The sequence below is a fragment of the Schistocerca americana genome, chromosome 9 (assembly GCF_021461395.2).
Source record: "Schistocerca americana isolate TAMUIC-IGC-003095 chromosome 9, iqSchAmer2.1, whole genome shotgun sequence".
Classification (NCBI taxonomy): Eukaryota; Metazoa; Arthropoda; class Insecta; order Orthoptera; family Acrididae; genus Schistocerca; species Schistocerca americana.
The window spans coordinates 187,543,295-187,562,536 of NC_060127.1; the positions used below are offsets into that span (position 1 = coordinate 187,543,295).

The 19,242-nt window shown below is 39.8% G+C and overlaps 1 protein-coding gene across 1 annotated transcript in view; it reads right to left on the bottom strand.

Annotated features, from left to right (window-relative positions):
- The window catches only part of LOC124551117 (ATP-binding cassette sub-family B member 10, mitochondrial-like), a 115,649-nt gene that overhangs the window by 61,597 nt on the left and 34,810 nt on the right, over nucleotides 1-19,242 (bottom strand). The window contains exons 3-5 of the mRNA XM_047126064.1: nucleotides 18,309-18,511; nucleotides 14,490-14,600; nucleotides 1,407-1,577 (exon numbers count right to left, since the gene is read on the bottom strand). Of these exons, the coding sequence (XP_046982020.1) occupies nucleotides 1,407-1,577; nucleotides 14,490-14,600; nucleotides 18,309-18,511 (485 nt within the window). The remainder of the gene's footprint in view (nucleotides 1-1,406; nucleotides 1,578-14,489; nucleotides 14,601-18,308; nucleotides 18,512-19,242) is intronic.

The following is a 19,242-nucleotide window of genomic DNA, read 5'->3' on the forward strand; positions in this document are numbered from 1 at the left end:
ATATACATCATTCCGTACACTTCCCAATCTTTCGTCATTTACTTTTTTCAGTTCTTTGCACAAATTTGTTTGGAGTAAACTGAATCTCTCTCAGCTTCAGCATGAACTGCTGTATATTACACAATACCATCCTCACACAGTACAATAGATCCACACTATACTGAGCGAGTGTCAACCTTCTTAAAGCTCTCAGTCTACAGTATATTGTGCAAACAGTCAATACCAATCACAGAAAGATAATATTATTGTGCAATACTCAGTGGTGCACAATAAATATTGGTGTGTGTGTGTGTGTGTGTGTGTGTGTGTGTGTGTGTGTGTGTGTGTGTGTGTGTGTGTGTGTGTGTACACCAATTACATACAAATAAATAACAGAAGATATACAAATAAACACAGAAAACATAGAAATAAATCACAGAATATAATAAATCTTCTTGGACCAAACAGAAACAAAGACTTTTAGCAGTAAATATATTTTGGTCAAGTTCGGACCAAGAGGGTCCACGGGACACACTAAATCTGCCACTGTTTACCTACATGACCTGGCACTGGCACACATATCACTCCATACCGCACCTAGTGACATTGCTGGACATATGCTTCATTAAATCAGTTAGGCCATTGATACGTAAAGCAAAAATACAGGATGAGGGACAAAAAACTGTGCAGTAAAGAAACCAAAGTGCATTTGGGCGAAGACAGTGGAAACGTCCTCTGTGCAGCTTCCATCTGGTAAAAACAACTGTACAGGCCTGTGGGCTGCAGTTTTGTCAGCAGCGCACGCACACACACATCCAGAGAGAGAGAGAGAGAGAGAGAGAGAGAGAGAGAGAGAGAGAGAGAGAATGTTAAATATACAGTTAATACTATGGAAGATACTGAAGCTTTTGTATGGCACAACAAGATTTTTCTAATAAAAATTTTATTTTTATAGTACTTTATTTTACGGTAGCTTAAAGAGGTAGTCTTTATGATACTCGATATATCTATACCACAAACAGTTTGGTGCAGTTTTTCGTCTGTTTGCTGATTGACTGATTTGTGCTTGTAAGCAACACAGGCACTGTAAAGCATGTAACACACACACACACACACACACACACACACACACACACACACACACAGTGACAAACTATACAAAAAGTAAATTCTGGTACTGTGGGAGCATGAAGTTATCATTTACAGAATGAAACTTTTATTACTGTCACATACAAGCATGTATGTACCAACATCTGCAACAATTATCAGGTTCAGATATTACCTTTGATGGAATTTGAATTCTGTGGGTGTGTTTCATATCCCCCCAACCCCACCCCCCCGCCTCAATTGGAGTCTTAGTGAACATAAATGAAGAGTTGGTTAAGTCCTGCACAAAACACCCATAAATGCGACACAGTCTGACTCACCAGTCCAAAGAAGATCCCCCTCACAAAGGATTCACGGTAGGCAAGCTGCAGGACACGGTGCAGCTTCTCGCTGTATGACTCGCACTCCCTCTCCTCCTGGCTGAATGCCTTCACCGTGCGGATGCCACTGATGCGCTCCTCTGCCACTTGGTTTGCAGATGCCAGAGAGTCCTGAAATGCAGAACAAGCAACATAATATTGTATTATTACAGCCTCTATCTTAAAGGACGTAAACTGCTTAAAAATAGATTGATCTACGTCTACATACATACTCCACAAACCATTGTATGATGCATGGTGAAGGGTTCCCTGTACCACTACTACTCATTTCGCTAGGAAACAGAGCGACGGAAAGATGACTATCTAATGCCCTTGTACGAGCCCTACATCTATATCTACATCTACATGACTACTCTGCAATTCACATTTAAGTGCTTGGCAGAGGGATCATCAAACCACAATCATACTATCTCTCTACCATTCCGCTCCTGAAAGGGTGCGGGAAAAACGAACACCTGAACCTTTCTGTTCGAGCTCTGATTTCTATTATTTTATTTTGATGATTTTCGCATTCGGAAGAGAAAGTTGGCGACTGAAATTTCGTAAATAGATCTCGCCGCGACGAAAAACGTCTTTGCTTTAATGACTTCCATCCCAATTCGCGTATCATATCTGCCACACTCTCTCCCCTATTACATGATAACACAAAATGAGCTGCCCTTTTTTGCACCCTTTCGATGTCCTCCGTCAATCCCACCTAGTAAGGATCCCACACCGCGCAGCAATATTCTAACAGAGGACGAACTAGTGTAGTGTAAGCTGTCTCTTTAGTGGACTTGTTGCATCTTCTAAGTGTCCTGCCAATGAAACGCAACCTTTGGCTTGCCTTCCCCACAATATTATCTATGTGGTCTTTCCGACTGAAGTTGTTCGTAATTTTAACACCCAGGTTCTTAGTGGAATTGACAGCCTTGAGAATTGTACTATTTATCGAGTAATCGAATTCCAACCGATTTCTTTTGGAACTCATGCGGATCACCTCACACTTTTCGTTATTTAGCGTCAACTGCCACCTGCCACACCATACAGCAATCTATTCTAAACCGCTTTGCAACTGATACTGGTCTTCGGATGACCTTACTAGACGGTAAATTACAGCATCATCTGCGAACAACCTAAAAGAACTGCTCAGGTTACCACCCAGGTCATTTATATAGATCAGGAACAGCAGAGGCCCCAGGACGCTTCCCTGGGGAACACCTGATATCACTTCAGTTTTACTCAATGATTTGCCGTCTAATCATCATGGTCCTTACGCGAAATGTATGTTGGTGGCAGTAAAATCTTTCTGCAGTCAGCTTCAAATGTCAGTTCTCTAAATTTTCTCAAGAACATTGCTTACCCTCCAGGTATTTCAATTTGAATTTCTGAAGCATCTCCATAATACTTGCATGGTGACCTAACCTACCTCTAACAAACCTAGCAGCCCAGCTCTGAACTGCTTCGATGTCTTCCTTTAATCCAACCTCTGCAGATCCCAAACACTCAAACAGTACTCAACAACGGGTTGTACAGTGTCCTATATGTGGTCTCATTTGCTGATGAACCACAATTTCCTAAAATTCTCCCAATAGATTGAGGTCAACCATTCACTTTCCATAACACACCCTCACATGCTCATTCCATTTCATATCGTTTCAAACGTTACACATGGATATTTAATTGACTTGACTGCGCAATACACTACTAATACTGTACTCTAACATTGTTGGTTTGTTTTCCCTACTCATTGGCATTAACTTACATTTTTCTACATTTAGAGCTAGCTTTCATGCATTACACCAACTAGAAATTTTGTCTACGTCGTCTTATATCCTCCTATAATTACTCAATGATGACACCTTCCCACATACCACATCATCATCAGCAAATAGATACAAACCACTGCTTACCCCGTCCGTTAAATCATTTATGTATATAGAAAATAACAGCGGTCATATCACACTTCGCTGGGGCAGTCCTGACAATACCCTCGTCTCTGATGAACACCCATCGCTGAGGACAATGTACTGGGTTCTGTTACTTAAGAACTCTATGAGCCACTCACACCTCTCTGATACTAGTCTCTAGGCTAATACCTTTGTAAACTGTCTGCTGTGGGACACCGTGTCATACACTTTCCAGAAATCTAGGAATATGGAATCCGCCTGTGGTCGACCACCCGCGGTTCACAGGATCTTGTGGGAGAGAAAGTCAAGCTGAGTTTTGCATGAGCTGTGCTTTCTAAAACCATGGCGATTCATGGACAGAAGCTTTTCCCTCCTGAGGAAATTTATTATATTCAAACTGAGAATATGTTAAAGGAATATGCACCAAACCAATAAGGACATTGGTCTATAATTTTGTGGGTCTGTTCTTTTACCCTTCTTATATACAGAAGTACGCTTTTTTCCAGCCACTTGGGACTTAGTGCTGTGTGAGAGATTCATGATAAATGCAAGGAAGGCACCACTGCTTTGGAGTACTCTTCGTACAACCAAACTGGGATTAAATCAGGTCCTAGCAACTTATTTGCTTTAAACTATTTCAGTTGTTTCTCTACACCAATGATGCTTATTACTATGTCCCCCATATGGGAATCTGTGAGATGGTCAACCAACAGTATGTTTGTATGATTCACCTGTGTGAATGACTTTGAAAATGCTACATTTGAACCTTCAGCTTTCATTTTGCTATCTTCTAGTGCTACATCAGACTGGTCAACAAATTACTGGATAGATCCACTAACGATTTTATTTAGGACCAGCCAAATCATTACAATCACCTGTTTAATATTGTGCTGGTCCACCTTTGGATCGCAACACAGCAGTCATTTTCTGTGGCATGCATTTGACAAGTCTGTGGCAGATTTCTGGAGGTATGTGGCCCCAGATGTCTACATGCAGATCACACAACTCCTCTGTATTACAGGCTAATGATTTGAGGGTGCAATAGTGGCCCAGATGTTTTGTATCAGGTTCAAATCAGGAGAATTTGGCATTCAAGAAACCAACCTGAATTCATCAGCACATTCTTCAAAGCACTGTAGTCCAATTATGGTCCTGTGGTATAAACAACTGTCCTCCTGGAAGATGTCATTAGCATCGGGGAAGAGATCATCAGAAGAGATGCAGGTTGTCCACACTGATGCTGATGCAGTCCATAGCTGTTGAGAAGGATATGAAGACTACCACATGTACCACAGAGATGCAGGTGAATGTACTCCGTAACGTATTACTGTCCCCCCTGGGCTACATCTGTCACGTAATACAACTTTTCAGCAATTGCCCTGCATGACAGCATATCTGGACAGGACCATTGACCATGTGTAGCATCCGACCAGGCAACATGTTTCCATCAATATATGTTCTACTCTTGAAAATGCTACGGCCACTGTAATAGCAACTGATCATATCATAGGTCAACATGGGAGCACGCAGCAGGTGATGTATGCTGTGAAGCTCACCTTCAACAATGTATGCTGAACAGTGTGTTCCAAAAGACGTCTGCTGTACAAGCACTGTACTATGACATCAGGCCTGCCACAGATCGTAACCTATCCTGATTTACCAAGTGGGTAAGCCTATGACTTCCACATAGTGTTATTATTATTGTTATTTACTTTCATATCCAGAACAGTACAGCACAGTGCAGTTATTTACAAATTTGAAACATATCTACAATGAACACATACGACTCTGTAAATTTCAAATTGATTTTGAGGCCTAGAATTTGGCAGTCCTGATTGCTGGAACATTTTCTGAAACCAGGTCCTCCAGTGTGCCGGCTTCAGGCAACTTTGGCCAGACCAAGAGGTACTCAGTATGTTTAACTTCTCCAAATTTGCAGGTTGCATCGCTAGTGCCGTAGCCCCACTGCTTCAAGTTTTGTTTGCACCGTGTCACTGCAATTCATAGTCTGTTCACTGTTTTCCACGTCTGGTAGGGTAGCTGCAAACCAGTAGCAGGCTCTTCCTTTAGGTTTTGGCTATTACTTCCAGTTGTCTTGTTTTGTCACAGTTAGTGGAAGATGAAGATATAATGGCTTCAGTTGTCCGAAGAAAGTTATTTCTTGACTTCAGTATAGGACACAATGATTCACTTCCAAATGTGGGATGTCTGCATTTATTTTCTTGTTTTTTCTTCTAAGCCTCTGCCACTGTTCTTTTTCTAATATCTGGGGACGCTATGACTATAAGATGGTTAATTTTGTCAACTGGAGTAGGTCATAGGCAACCTATTATAATGCAGCCTGTCTCATTACGTGCAGTCTCACCGTGCTTGGTGTGTGCGTGTGGAGTTCTGCCAGACTGGTGCAGCATATTCTGACAGAAACAAACACAGAGCTAGAGCAGAGGTTCATAGAACTTTTGGTTGAGCCCTTCACATGCTGTTAGTGAACTTGCTTATATTATTATTTCAGTTGCAGACCTTGAACTTCATGTTGTTCTTGCAATGGTCTTTGAAAGGAAATGTGTGGTCAAGCTTTACTCCAAGGCATGTAGGAATGTCCCAGTGTTATAATTGCTTTCCCTCCAATTTCCTTCCAATTTTTTCCTAGCTTGTCTGTTTTTCAAGTGAAACACATGGACCTGTGTTTTGGATGGGACAGGCTGTATGTGGTTATTGTCATAGTATTCTGCCAGATGAGGTGTGGACTTCCAACTCCTAGTTTCCTGCAAGTTGTTTCACGATCCTTCAACCACTATCCACAAATGCTCACAACAGCAGCACATGAACAGCTTTTCTGTTTCTAAGATGCTTGCTCCCAGGAGCAGGGACATAACAATCTGCCCTTTGTCAGAGTCACTTATGTCAGTGGATTTTCCCCATTTGCAGTCCATATCATTAGTAGAATGACTATTCAGTTACCTCTTCTCTGCTTACTCATTTTCCTGGTCACTTCACGTGCCTGCAGCACAACCAGATAACATTCAGTGTCACTGTGGGCAGTCGTGACAATGTTTTGGATCAACACTACAGATACGCACCAGCCTCGTGGCTTGCATAATTTGAATTTTTTAATCACAAATAGCTATATCCCTGACTTGGGGATTATGTAAGTCATGCTCCACCTTTGTCAAAAATGTGCTGAAGGAAGGACACAGATATCAAATCCATATAGATGTGCTCCACATAGCCAACAAAGGAAGAAAACTATTAGAAGCACCTGAGAGAAACATTTAGCTCAAAATACCCAGCTGGCTCTAAGTGACCAATTACAGCTGAGTGCATCCCCAATTTTGAGCTTCATGTGATGCTATCAACCAGCCAAATACTCACAGACCATCATAATGACACATTTAATATTGACCATTGTGTAAAGTGTAATTTGCAATGTTAAAAAACATTGTATCTCCACTTATAATATTTGGTCACCTAAGAATTAGTGTCTCTTCTGGACCTTGTTTCCTGAAGATGGCCCATTTAAGTCAAAACCTAGTTAAAAATAAACAAAAATCAGTAGAACAAAAACAGTTTAATTGTAATTTAATCTTAAAGATAAATCTTTTTATAGCTATGTACAGCCACCTGGAGGTAATGTGAACCTGCATTCTCAGTGCAGTTCATGGTGTACGCTATGTCTAATTCTCAATGGGGCAGTAGGGCCTGTGTACATTATTCTATCTAGCAACACGAAAGGCTAGTCAGTGCAGGAAAGTTGCTTGCCTAGCTGGTATATGCCATAATGACACCATTTAAGCATTCAACAGCAACTGTTAGACACAAAACAACGTAGTTCAGCCTTGTAATGGTTGCCATGATCAAGAACACCAGTGATTGAACTCTGAAAAAGGACTCTTCCTAAATTTTTGAGGAAACTCACTACATTCAGTTCTGTATAACAAACAGCAACACCAAGAATTGATGTAGCACATGGACACGAGTCAGTAAACAGGGTGGATCTGCTCCTAATTTTTTTGTGTACAATTGGTCAATACTTGAACTGGAAGAAGTATATTACTGAGTTGCTCAAACAATTAAGTTCAGTTCCTTTTGCTCTTTGTATACTTGTTACTCTAGGAAACCATTGAGTCAACCTTCTGACAGTTTGCGTATTTTCACTCAATAACGTATTATGGAGTAATTTTCTGAGGAGATTTATTACTTAGAAATAAAGTATTGATTCCACCAAAATGAGCAGTAAGAACAATACGTGATGTTCTCCTTGGTCGTTTAGTAGATATGTCTTCATGGTGTTAAGCATTTTAACTGCAACATCACAATACATATATTTGATAATGAAATTACTCACAAATAATCCATCAAAATTTGAGAAGAATAGTTATATGTACATAGGTACAACAACAGAGGTAGAAATGATCTTGATTACCCAAGCTTAACATTGTCAGTGGCTCAAAAAGAAGTTCAATATGCAGCAACAAAAATTTTGCATTCTTCATCCGATACCACAAAATGTCCGACAGGTAGCAAAATAAGTTTTAAATCGAACCTAATCATTTCTTTTGGACACCACCTTTTATTCCATAGATGAATTTTTATTTAAAAGCTCGTTAATGTTAACACTCATCACGTATACATATCCAATCAACTGAATTATTCCACATTATTTCAATTAAAGAATTGCTCAATTGATCTATGGGAAACGTAACTAACAAACAAACTACCTACCTGACTGATAACAACTATTTGCTGATATTGTGACTCACACATACTCCATGGAACGTGCAACAGAATTATGCATCGTCTTTTTGTGGAAACTGGGAGGTCTGTGTCAAACCAGACAGTGCAGAACTATCTCCACTGGTTCAATGTTGCCTATAGATGTTCAATACAAATGACAGTACAAACTCCAGCACCATAATCTACACAGAAGATGGGCAAGGGAACACCTAGAATGGAATCCAGATCAATAGCATGAGGTTCTCTTCACCGAAGAGTGCATGGTAAGTCCAATTTCTGGCTATTTTTGCAGAAGAGTACTCCTGCATGTGTCCTTGTACCAATGTACATCTCTCTCTCTCTCTCTCTCTCTCTCTCTCTCTCTCTCTCTCTCTCACACACACACACACACACACACACACACACACACACACAACGGTTTCAGCAGTGGCAAGGATCATGTCATGTGTAAGGTAATGGGGAATAATATGGCCATACAGCAGCTTTGCTGGCAATGGAAATATCAGCAATGAAAAAATGGATGGGATGTGAAAAGCACAAAGATAAGTCAATATATTCATAGACTAATCTTTCCCTGATAAAGAGACAGCAGTATTCAGCAGTTTCAGATGGTTTAAATTACTTGGTTACATAACTGCATATAATTACCGTATATGACTTTGCGCTTAAGTAAATAATGTAGGGTGTGCTTGGAATGAGTCCTTGGATTATTGAAATATAAGTCACGTGAAAACGAGTTCTTCCAAGCAGTTCGTAATTTAAATTTAAAGCACAGCAGCAGAAATAATATGTTGGGCTGGTATACTTCAATCTAAATGTTTCGTAGTAGAATTAAGTTATAAAGATGTTTAGAACAACTGCAAAGTAAGTCATTATTTTATTATGAAGGCACCATTCAGTTTCGATCTTTGTAGTGCCAGACAAGTATTTGTATGTCTCATATTTAGTGCAAAGACGTCATTAAATGAAGGGAGAGGGTGAAACTGTGCCAAAACATTCCTAATTATGTAAATCTGATTGCATGCCATAAATTATTTCTGATTATAATTTTCTGTGCTTAAGAGTAAAATTGTGTATTAAATGCAGAGTGAAAATAGTGTAATGCAAAATGGACATAAAAGTACTTGTTTTGTGTTTTGATGAGCATTCGTAGTTCCGTTGCATAGTGCTTTGTTTTTTTTTTTAATTGCAACAAATTATAAAATTATGTGGTGATAAAGGTGTGTAAAATTATATACTGTATTTAGGTTTAAGTATTTAAATCTTATAAAATTTGTAAACAGATTGTGGCCATGTTTAGGAATTATTTTGATTAATGTAGTGTCACATGACCCAACTGGGGACTGGGGATACGAGCGGGAAAATGTGGTATTTGGTCATTGTCCATTGTGGTGGTAAGTTCGGAGCGGCAAATTGCCGCAAGTGTAAGCATGGACGCCAGTGTATGCGAATAAACTGTGAAGGAACAACGTGAAAGTGTGTAGGTACAGGACAATAAACCACATGTGCGAATTGCACCGATCAGATTTATTTGTGAACTTTGATATGCATGGCCACAAAGTTAGAAGTGTTTTTTTAAATAAATAAGTTTCAATCTGAACTTGTACAGTGTACCTCATTTTGCGCAAGGTTGTGGTATAGACAACTGTGTATTCAATTCACTGCTGTTCAGTCCAACCCCAGTTGCTGAGTGGTCATCGTGACAGAATGTCAATCCTAAGGGTCCGGGTTTGATTCCCAGCCGGGTCGGAGATTTTCTTCACTCAGTGACTGGGTGTTGTGTTGTCCTAATCATCGTCATTTCATCTCCATCAATGCGGAAGTCACCGAAGTGGCGTCAAATCGAAAGACTGGCACCCGGCGAGCGGTCTACCCGATGGGAGGCCCTAGTCACACGACCAGATGACTGCTGTTCAAAGGCTAGCCAATATATGACTCAGTATTAGGGGTGCAAATGCAACCATTCACTACCAGCTCTCTTTGCAGATGAGCCACGAATAAAATAGGTAGTGAACGAGCCCGAGTACATTTGCACACGTTTTGTCCCAGTATTGCGTATGGACGATAGATGTCTCTCATCGCTCTCAAAAATAGTCTGATGGCTGTGCAGTATTGGGACAGGTTGTTACAACCTATACTATCCTGCCCAACAGCCAACATTCTGGTGGTTTGCCCCTCTTTCGAAAAGATAATGCTATGAGCATACTGTGACCACCTTGTGAATACCTTCCTCCAGGAGGCAGGGGTAACTGAATGGAATGGCTTGTGGTATCTGCTGACATGAACGCAACTGAGTATGCCCTAGCGCCACTTTAAATATCAATGCACTGTTGCAGGAACACACTGGATGAGCTCCAGAGAGTCGTCATCAAAGAGAGGGACAAGCTTGAGCAGCAGGAACGAAGTATATCACAACACATGGAGTGGAACAACATTGTATTGAATATGGACTCTCACACCATATTCTGCTGACAATGTCTTCTCAGGCTTCCATCCAGGTGGCTTTGTTGAATTTCTGCAATGTTTCAATGAGTGTCATTGTCATGTTCTGGCAAACTGTTTAATTTATGCAGGCATCCCATATACCAGGTGATTGTAATTAAAGTCCAGCTACTCATGGAGGTCCAATGTGGACTGTAATTATCGTTTGGCAGTGGAACTTTGTAGATATGCTAATCCATTAATGCACAACCAATTTATGCTAAAAAAGTTCCAATTTTGGCCACCAGGTGCAAATATTGTACACTGTTTGAATGACAACATGACATCAGTGCTATCATTTGACAAGCCATTATGTGAGTGAACAGTACGGCTATTAACAAGAGAGACCATGTGTTGTTAGTGCAACTGTTGTATGTGAATGACAGTGACTGCAGTGGTGCATTGAGGGAGTACTGCTAACTGAAAGGTCTGAGGGGAGGTCCGTTGTCATTAAATGATTTAAAGAAGATGATGATAAAATTCAAAAACATGGGTGAGCTTCTTGTGGCACCTGGAAGAGGGAGGCATCCTGTCCCAGTGGAAGGCACTGACGAGATTGCTGCTGCTGTTACTGCCCACGCAACACGTGCCCTGGGTAATGCTAGTGCTAGTGCAGTGTCGCCAGAATCGTCCATCCCATGATAAACAGCATGGAAAATTTTGCAGCCTATTTTACACTTGTATCTGTACAAGATCCAGACAGTGCAGCAACTGAAATCTCATGAACCGTAACAACATTCTGAACTTGCTCTTTGGTTTCTGGCATGATTCGAAGTTGATAACATGGCCAGACAATATTCTATTGAGTGACAAGGCACATTTTACACTTCAGTTTGCAGTGAATACACAGAACTGGCAAATTTGGGATACTATTAAATCATGTGCTTTGGACAAAGAGTCACTTCACTAGCTGTATGTGACTGTCTAGTGGGGGTTCACAAGCACATTTATTCTTGATCTGTTCTTCTTTGAAAATAATACATCCACAGGGCATTCAGGGAGAACTGTCAATCACATTGTTTTACAGACACAGAATCTCATTGTTGCCTCCAGTGAACATACTGAACAAATTGTGTAAACACTGGTAAATAATAAAATAATCATTATGTCTTTCTGACTTGTTTGACATTTTCTGCCCACGTCCTGTTTCTAATCCATCACATATGCAAACATTTCATTCCATCCTTCATGCATTCACGACAGATTTGCACCTGGAACTATTTTTTTTTCAAGTGTAAATCATATCAGAATACCTATCAAACTTTGCTGCCATACGATATTTACAGCCCAAACTGGTCCTCTATGAGAAGCTGCATTTTATTTATAACCACCCAGTATATTCCTGAGAAGTGCTGTGTCTCTTCACCTCTTCCCCTTTGCAGACTTCGTTGACCAGAAGTGGGCAGTGGACTGCTGCTCAACTCTCTGTACACTTAGTCTTGTCCAGGGTGTGGACTTGGTGTATAGCTGCTAGTAAAGGGTTCCCACTGAACTTAGCTGGCAGCTCTCATCCCTTTGATGAGAATGTCACGGAGCCTAATCTCATCCAGAGGCTTAATTTTTCCAGTGGTCCCAGGTGGTATGAATTGCAATGTTACACCCTTTTTTGGAGAGGTAGTTTGCTCTAAAGGAGTATGATATTTCTACACAGACCAGGGATCAATCAAAAGCAAGTTATTTTGACCAGCTACTGCCCAAAGGGGTGCTCATACTGTAACTGTGGTTCTCTTACACCCATTTTCCTGCTCTTGCTTGCTTTGATGTAAATATTTGCTACTGCCCTTGAAAGATCATAAACACGAGAAAGAATCATCCAGCACACTTTGATGCGTGTAATGTAGTAGGCCACTATCATGCACATTCGGTAAATTGTATCAAGCATTCTTGAAACGTGCGAACACCAGTTTTTGTACCAAATGCACTTTCTCCCCCTAAATATACTATACGGTCATACTGCTGTGCAATTACTCGAAATGTGTTCATAATTGCTTTTTTTACTATGCTGTGGATGATCTTCCGCATATGTAATTATGTTTAGTACCCGCTCCTTGGACAATGATTGTCCTTCACGACATTTCACTGGAGACAGGACCTGTGGCTCCCTGTCTGACAAAAATGATTAACTACATGGCTTGACACCTGTTTCAATATCACTTTCACTTGCTAAGTATGTACCATCATCACTGTATTGCTAAAGTACATTGTCCACAAAGTCGAGAGTATATGACAACACATTCCACTAACTTATCTTGCAATAATGCTGATATTTCATCTGCCACTTCTTTTTCACTCTGCAATATTTCTTGGATTCCTTTCAGACAAAATGTCAACTTCAGCAGCAGCTGTTGTAGATATAATGTTATGTTTGCTTTGTTTATCTTTGCCATTGCTCTGCTTTGTATCAACACTACTAGCACTGAAGCACTGTTGTGAGTTACTGATTAATCAGTTCAACTATGTTACATAGGCTCATGTTATGCACACCATGTTCAACTATGTTACATAGACTCATGTTATGCACGCTATTGGATACCTCCAGTCCCACCCCTGTTGCCATTAGGAGGCAATATTGTGGTTGCTCGGTAGAAAATACGTGAGACTTCGAATTTCATAAACATCACTGGCCTTTTGTGCTCTCGCATTCAAGTGGTTTCTTGTGAGTATGCACACAGAGCACTTTTAAGTAGAATGAACACACAAAACTAATCTTAGAAAAGGCAGACGCAAGATTGAGATTCATTGAAAGAATGCTCAGGAAGTATAGTCACACACAATGGACCTTGTTTACAAGACCCTGGTTCCAACGATACTTGGGTATTATGTCCAAGAAACCATGCTACGTCCTCCCTAATAAGAAATCCTAAATATAGTTACAAATTACATTTGATACACCCATACGGTCACACTTCCATTAATACGTGTCGGTGTGGCACCAAGTAAAAGCTTTTTGTAAGGCAGAAAAATTGCACCCACCTGTTTGCTTTGATTCTTGACTTTCATGCAAGAGGAGTGCCACAAACCATCCAGAACAAGGGATGCAGGATGCTCAAAGCACGTCTTCTGGGAATCTACGACAAAGCTGTTGAAAATAGACATTTCCTATATCGAGAATGTCTACTAACAAAGTTTCAAGGACTAGCTTTAAAGGAGGACTCTAAGAATATACTACATTCACCTACGTATTACTCACAAAGGGATCGTGAGGATAAGATAACAATAATTACAGGATACACAGAAACATTCAAACAATTGTTCTTTCTGCACTCCATACATGAATGGCACGGGAAGAAACCCTAATAACTGGTACAATGTGATGCACCCTCTGCAGAGTGTAGATGTAGATGTAAAAGCTCTCCCACATATTGTTCAGCACACAACACTTTTTCTCTAAGACTTGTCCCAGGCAACATTTGAACATCTATCAGATATTTGTCATCTTGCCCCCACCAATTTGTGTGTTTTCCTACACCTGAAGAAATTATTGTACCATCAACATTATCAGTCATGGACAGATATAGATAGCTCATAACACACGGATTGTTTTTCCTAGCAGTAGACTTCTACCACACATTGAACCCAGTGCGTGAAGTTTCAACACAGATCGAAGGAACTGTAGCGTCTTTTTTCAAGTGACTATGTTTTCTTTTTGATAACTGTCACAAGCAAACATACATAAATACAGATACATAAATCTTTTATGTATCTGATACGTGCAAATTATCTTGCTTTGTGCGACATGCCATCCTGTCACAAGTGACGAGTTGAACTTGATGAACAAGCAACAAGCTGCAACTATCTGATAGCCTGCTATGACTTAACAGCTTTAGTGTAATAGCCCCTACAAGACAATTCCTCCACAACAGCAGCACAAACTGAAGCTTCATCTTGGAGTCAATACTCTTGAGATACCTGTACTCACCTGCACTGCCTTGGTGATCTGCCTCACAAATCTCCCATAAACAATGGCAACACCAGCCAGAGGGGGTACAATTGCAAGGCCAACAAGTGCCAGCTGGGGTGACATGTAGAACTGTGGAAAAAACAAAAAAAAAAAAACATTATAATTATTTCTATATGAAAATGCAAAGAAACAACTATTTCAAGAATAAGCCACCAATATACTGCAATTCACAGTTGTTCTAGAAAGAACCAATGACCATTTATGAAAGCTTTGGGAGGAACTAAATAAAACCAAGGACAAGTTAGCTATGTGGAAATTTAATGGAAACAGTGGGCTCTCAACAGAGTTGATCAAGGAATTAAATATAGGGGGGAGGTACCAACCTGTCCACACAGTTTCCCCAAGTCTCAGCCTGATGGTGATGTTTATCCCATACACTTCTCAAAAGCGTTTTCAAAACTGTCACCAAAATGCTGGAACAACACTGAAAGAACTGATTTTGCTCTAGACTAATTAGAAGGGGATGCTGCTGAATGGGGAACAGACCATCAGAGGAATTTCCTCCTGGGATGACTTTCAAGCACAATTTAGGAGAAAGTAATGGTCATCCAGTACTGAGGAGTAGTTAACGTTGGAATTATTGGATGCAAAGCACTGTAACAATAGTTAGGGCAGTTACAAAAAACACATGGTGGGACATCTGACCAGGTAAAAATATTTAGACAAATCCATCGAGGAGAGTCATTTGATCGAGGTGCTGGTGAGAAGGGTATCTTACCACATAGGAAAAGATACATGATATAAGGGCTGGGTGACAGTAAATGATTTTTAACCTTTGTAGAAGGATTAGATGCACTTAGCAAAGGAAGAGTAGATTGCTCACAGAGTGAGAACCGTACATCAGAAAATCAAGACGGAAACCATCACCCTTCACGATTTCAACGAAAGAACAAGAGCGGATTTTGTGATGTTAAGCAGCTGAATTAATAATGCTGACATAATCAGTGGAGTAACCAGTCTCACACTTTTACATCCTCTCATACGAATAATCAAGGCAAATATGTTAAGGCACATCGGTCATTTTATAATCAACAGTTGGAAAACAATGTGCAGGAGCAGGGGCCAGTCTCCAGGACATAATAATGAAATTTTAGCCCCACATACCTAGAGATGATTTTAGGAGAGTCAGGCCTACTTGTAGGCCAGACACATTGATGACCACCAAACTCCCGAGTTAACTGTTACACTTCTCAGGCACTTTGTTCTATATGTAACATTTTCATTTTCTTTATTCTATCCGGTTTGTCAAATTTTATGCATTCTTTGACTACCTTATGACAAGTTAATCTGCAGAAATAATGAGCACCTTAACATTGGATACACACATGCAAAAAAAGTAATTGTTGCTCTCACAGGCATACTCAACAAATGACGAGCATAAATATTGTGTCAAATGGAGAGCATTTCAGCATCTTAACTGAATCATTAACTTTTTTTTAAAAAAATCAACAGAGTAGTGCGTTTACTAACAGTTGCGTAATTTATTATTATCTGTTACCAAGACCAAGAAACCAGTGGAACCCCTATGTATGAATCAAGCAGCAAGAAAACATTCACCATACACAGGTAGTGTACAGAACCCTCCAGTGCGCGGCACATATAATGACTAAAAATTTATTAGCCGCATGGAGTTAGGCACAGAGGAATGGCACACAGGGACAGATTCTGAAGACAATAAGAGTGAGTCACTTTGAAAGAAGTGAGGAAGTAGTGGAGATAGAGCACTGAGCAGGAATGTGTACCCATGTATGTAATTTGGTATAACTGTTAAGGTTAGCATACCAAAAAGATCGTGACGTCACCAAAATGAGGAGTGAAATAATATATATTAGGACACTATCAATGTGAGATTATGTATGATAGTACAGATACAAGCCTTCTGTGGGAGACAGTGTATGGTCGATGCCTACAGATCAATATGTTATGACTTACTCCAAAGTTGCGACACAAGGGGATCTGAGTTTTACAGTTCACTGACAGAAGCATGTAGTAAATAGACGATATGGATGCAGATGTCTGAGCTTTGCGAATTATTAATAACGCAGGATGTGATAGGCAGATAACATGATATGTAGAGCAATGAAAGGTTGCTAGGGCTACAAGTTTGTGACTCTGTTGGTTTTATATTAATAATATGAAGAAGACAGTAGATGGCATAGAAATACGTGCGGTAATCCACGTTTGGTGATGCCTAATGAGGGCCTGATAAATGAGTCTACCTATTCTATAATAATGAACAGATTTATAAAAAGTTTATTTGGGGGAAGTTTATACTTTTAGTTAATAATTGGTCAAATTGGTTGGATTGATACATATTTTCTAGAGGAAGTTATTTTAATGCAAATAAAGAATTCCATATTTACCTACTTTACTTGAAGAAAAGATCAAGTAAGATGTAGAATCCATAAATTACCATTACCTGAGTTATTTGCCCATCCATTAAATATTGATAAGTAAAGTTAAATGGAGAATGGTCTTCTTACTTAAATATAAGACTGGTAGACAAACTGATTCATGAACAGATTAATTTCTGAGGTGGTTTGTGCCAAGAATGGGCCCTTACACTACTTCCGTGAGTCAGTTATGTCTACAGAGTAATTGAAACAATATAAAAGTAGTTGTGTCTAGAGCATGCAACTATTACTTACACTCTGAACTTCCCTTTTTCCTGCAGACATGAAAGATACACATCAGGACAATTAGATAATTGTGAGTGAAAGAATTCCAAGTCTGATATATTATGGAGAGTTTTTTTACACATAAATAAATGAAATAGTGCTTAACACAAATGCTATATATTAGTAGTTTCAATTTGTCTTCTTTTCAAAGTTAAAAGACAGAATATGTGGTGAAATTATTGTTTTTAGTTGATAATTCCACATAAAGAGTTTAGCCCATATTAGCATTGTTTAATTAGTAAGATTCTACAATTGAGACATCTTCTGTCCATGGTGAGAGACATTTGGTGTACCCTATCACTTCACCTAAGTGATAGGATGCACCATGTTGTTAGTGGAGATGAATGAGGATCGTCAATCTAGAAAATATTTTCTAATAGTCTGTTCGATGGAACACACATACTGGGTGTGGGAATTCATTTCTATCTGTGCATGTTATCAAGTGTAAATTGGCGCAGTGTCTCTATCAGACAGGACAATGCGGGCAGCAGATCCACACATTTCAGCACTTGCTCGTGTGGTGGTTGCTCCATGCAGCTGACCCTGCCTTGGAGTTACACCAGGCATCAGGGAGTAAGGACATTTGTGATACTCAACACTTACGTCACGAGATGAAAAGAAGAAGTTAGTTAGTTTGCTATGATATGTAAAAACGGATGTACACAGTGCATGTAATGTCAAAAGTTGTATGGCAGACATAGACTATATGAGGTTTTTCCAGGCTGTAAATGTTGGATGAATATACGCAGATAAAAATAGAAGTTCATTCTATCATTTCATTTTGTATTCAGAAGAAAGAGCAGTTCTGCCCAGTTTCCAGCACAAGACCAACTGCTTGTAGAAAATGAAGTCAATGAAAAGAAGAGACACCGTACAGAGGGATGATAAATTTATAAATTTCAGGATTATAAGGACAGACCAAATTACAACAGCACCTGAATCTGTCCACATCTGCTCAAAATTAGAGGGACACCTCTAAGGCTCTCATTCATGATGGGATTAACATAGCATGACATTTAAGTGAATGAATGACTGAACGAATAAATAAATAAAAATATGCTAGAAAGACATACAACAGATAATTTAAAGCAGTTTATACCATCATAGAAACACCTGCAGTAGCCATAGCTGTGGAGCGCAGTCCATCTGACACATTGGAAGTGACTGCCTGGCTTACAACAGATGTGTCAGATGAGAGCCGGTTGATCAGCTCCCCTGTCTTGTTACGGTCGAAGAAGGCAACTTCCTGTTTCACTATCGAGCCAAACACCCGTTGGCGCAGAGCTTGCGTTATGCGGTACCCTGAGAAACAGAAATTTCAAAAAATATACATTATTTTATGGTGCCAGCACTTTCAAAAGCCTCAAAGGATTTTTCACTTGCAATGAATCTCTAACAGAATGACCTCCTCTGAACAAACTGAGAAGGATTCTGAAAACATCAATAGTGTGAAACCTAACTTACACTTTTACCACAAGACCTCCTACAAGTCACGGATTGAGGTAATTAGGTACGGGTATCATTTCTGAACTTGTGAAAAAGCATTTAACTTGGTACCACACCAACATTTATTAAAAAAGCACAGTTATATGGAGAACCAAACAATATTTGTGACTGGTCTGTAGCATTCAAGATATGAAGAACTTACATTTGTCAAGGGGGGAGGAGGGGGGGCAGGGGGGGGGAGAGAGAGAGAGAGAGAGAGAGAGAGAGAGAGAGAGAGAGAGAGAACTGAAAACAGCACTTTCTATCAGAGAATGAAATTGTGCAAGGAGACAAAAAAGAACACTAAAATATATATCTTTAGAAAGGCAACTAAAATATTCTTCATAAACAGTGCATGGGCCTTAGAGGACTCAAGCAATGGTTAGTAATGGAAGGGAACAATTACAACATCCTGTCATTCTGCAATATGTCATCACAATGTAATGCTTTCAGAAGAAAATCTTGTACCAAGGTATACAGCACATGATAGTAATGCTTAGTCATTCTCCTGAGCTCAATGTCTCACTCATCATGGGAGCATGCTGTCC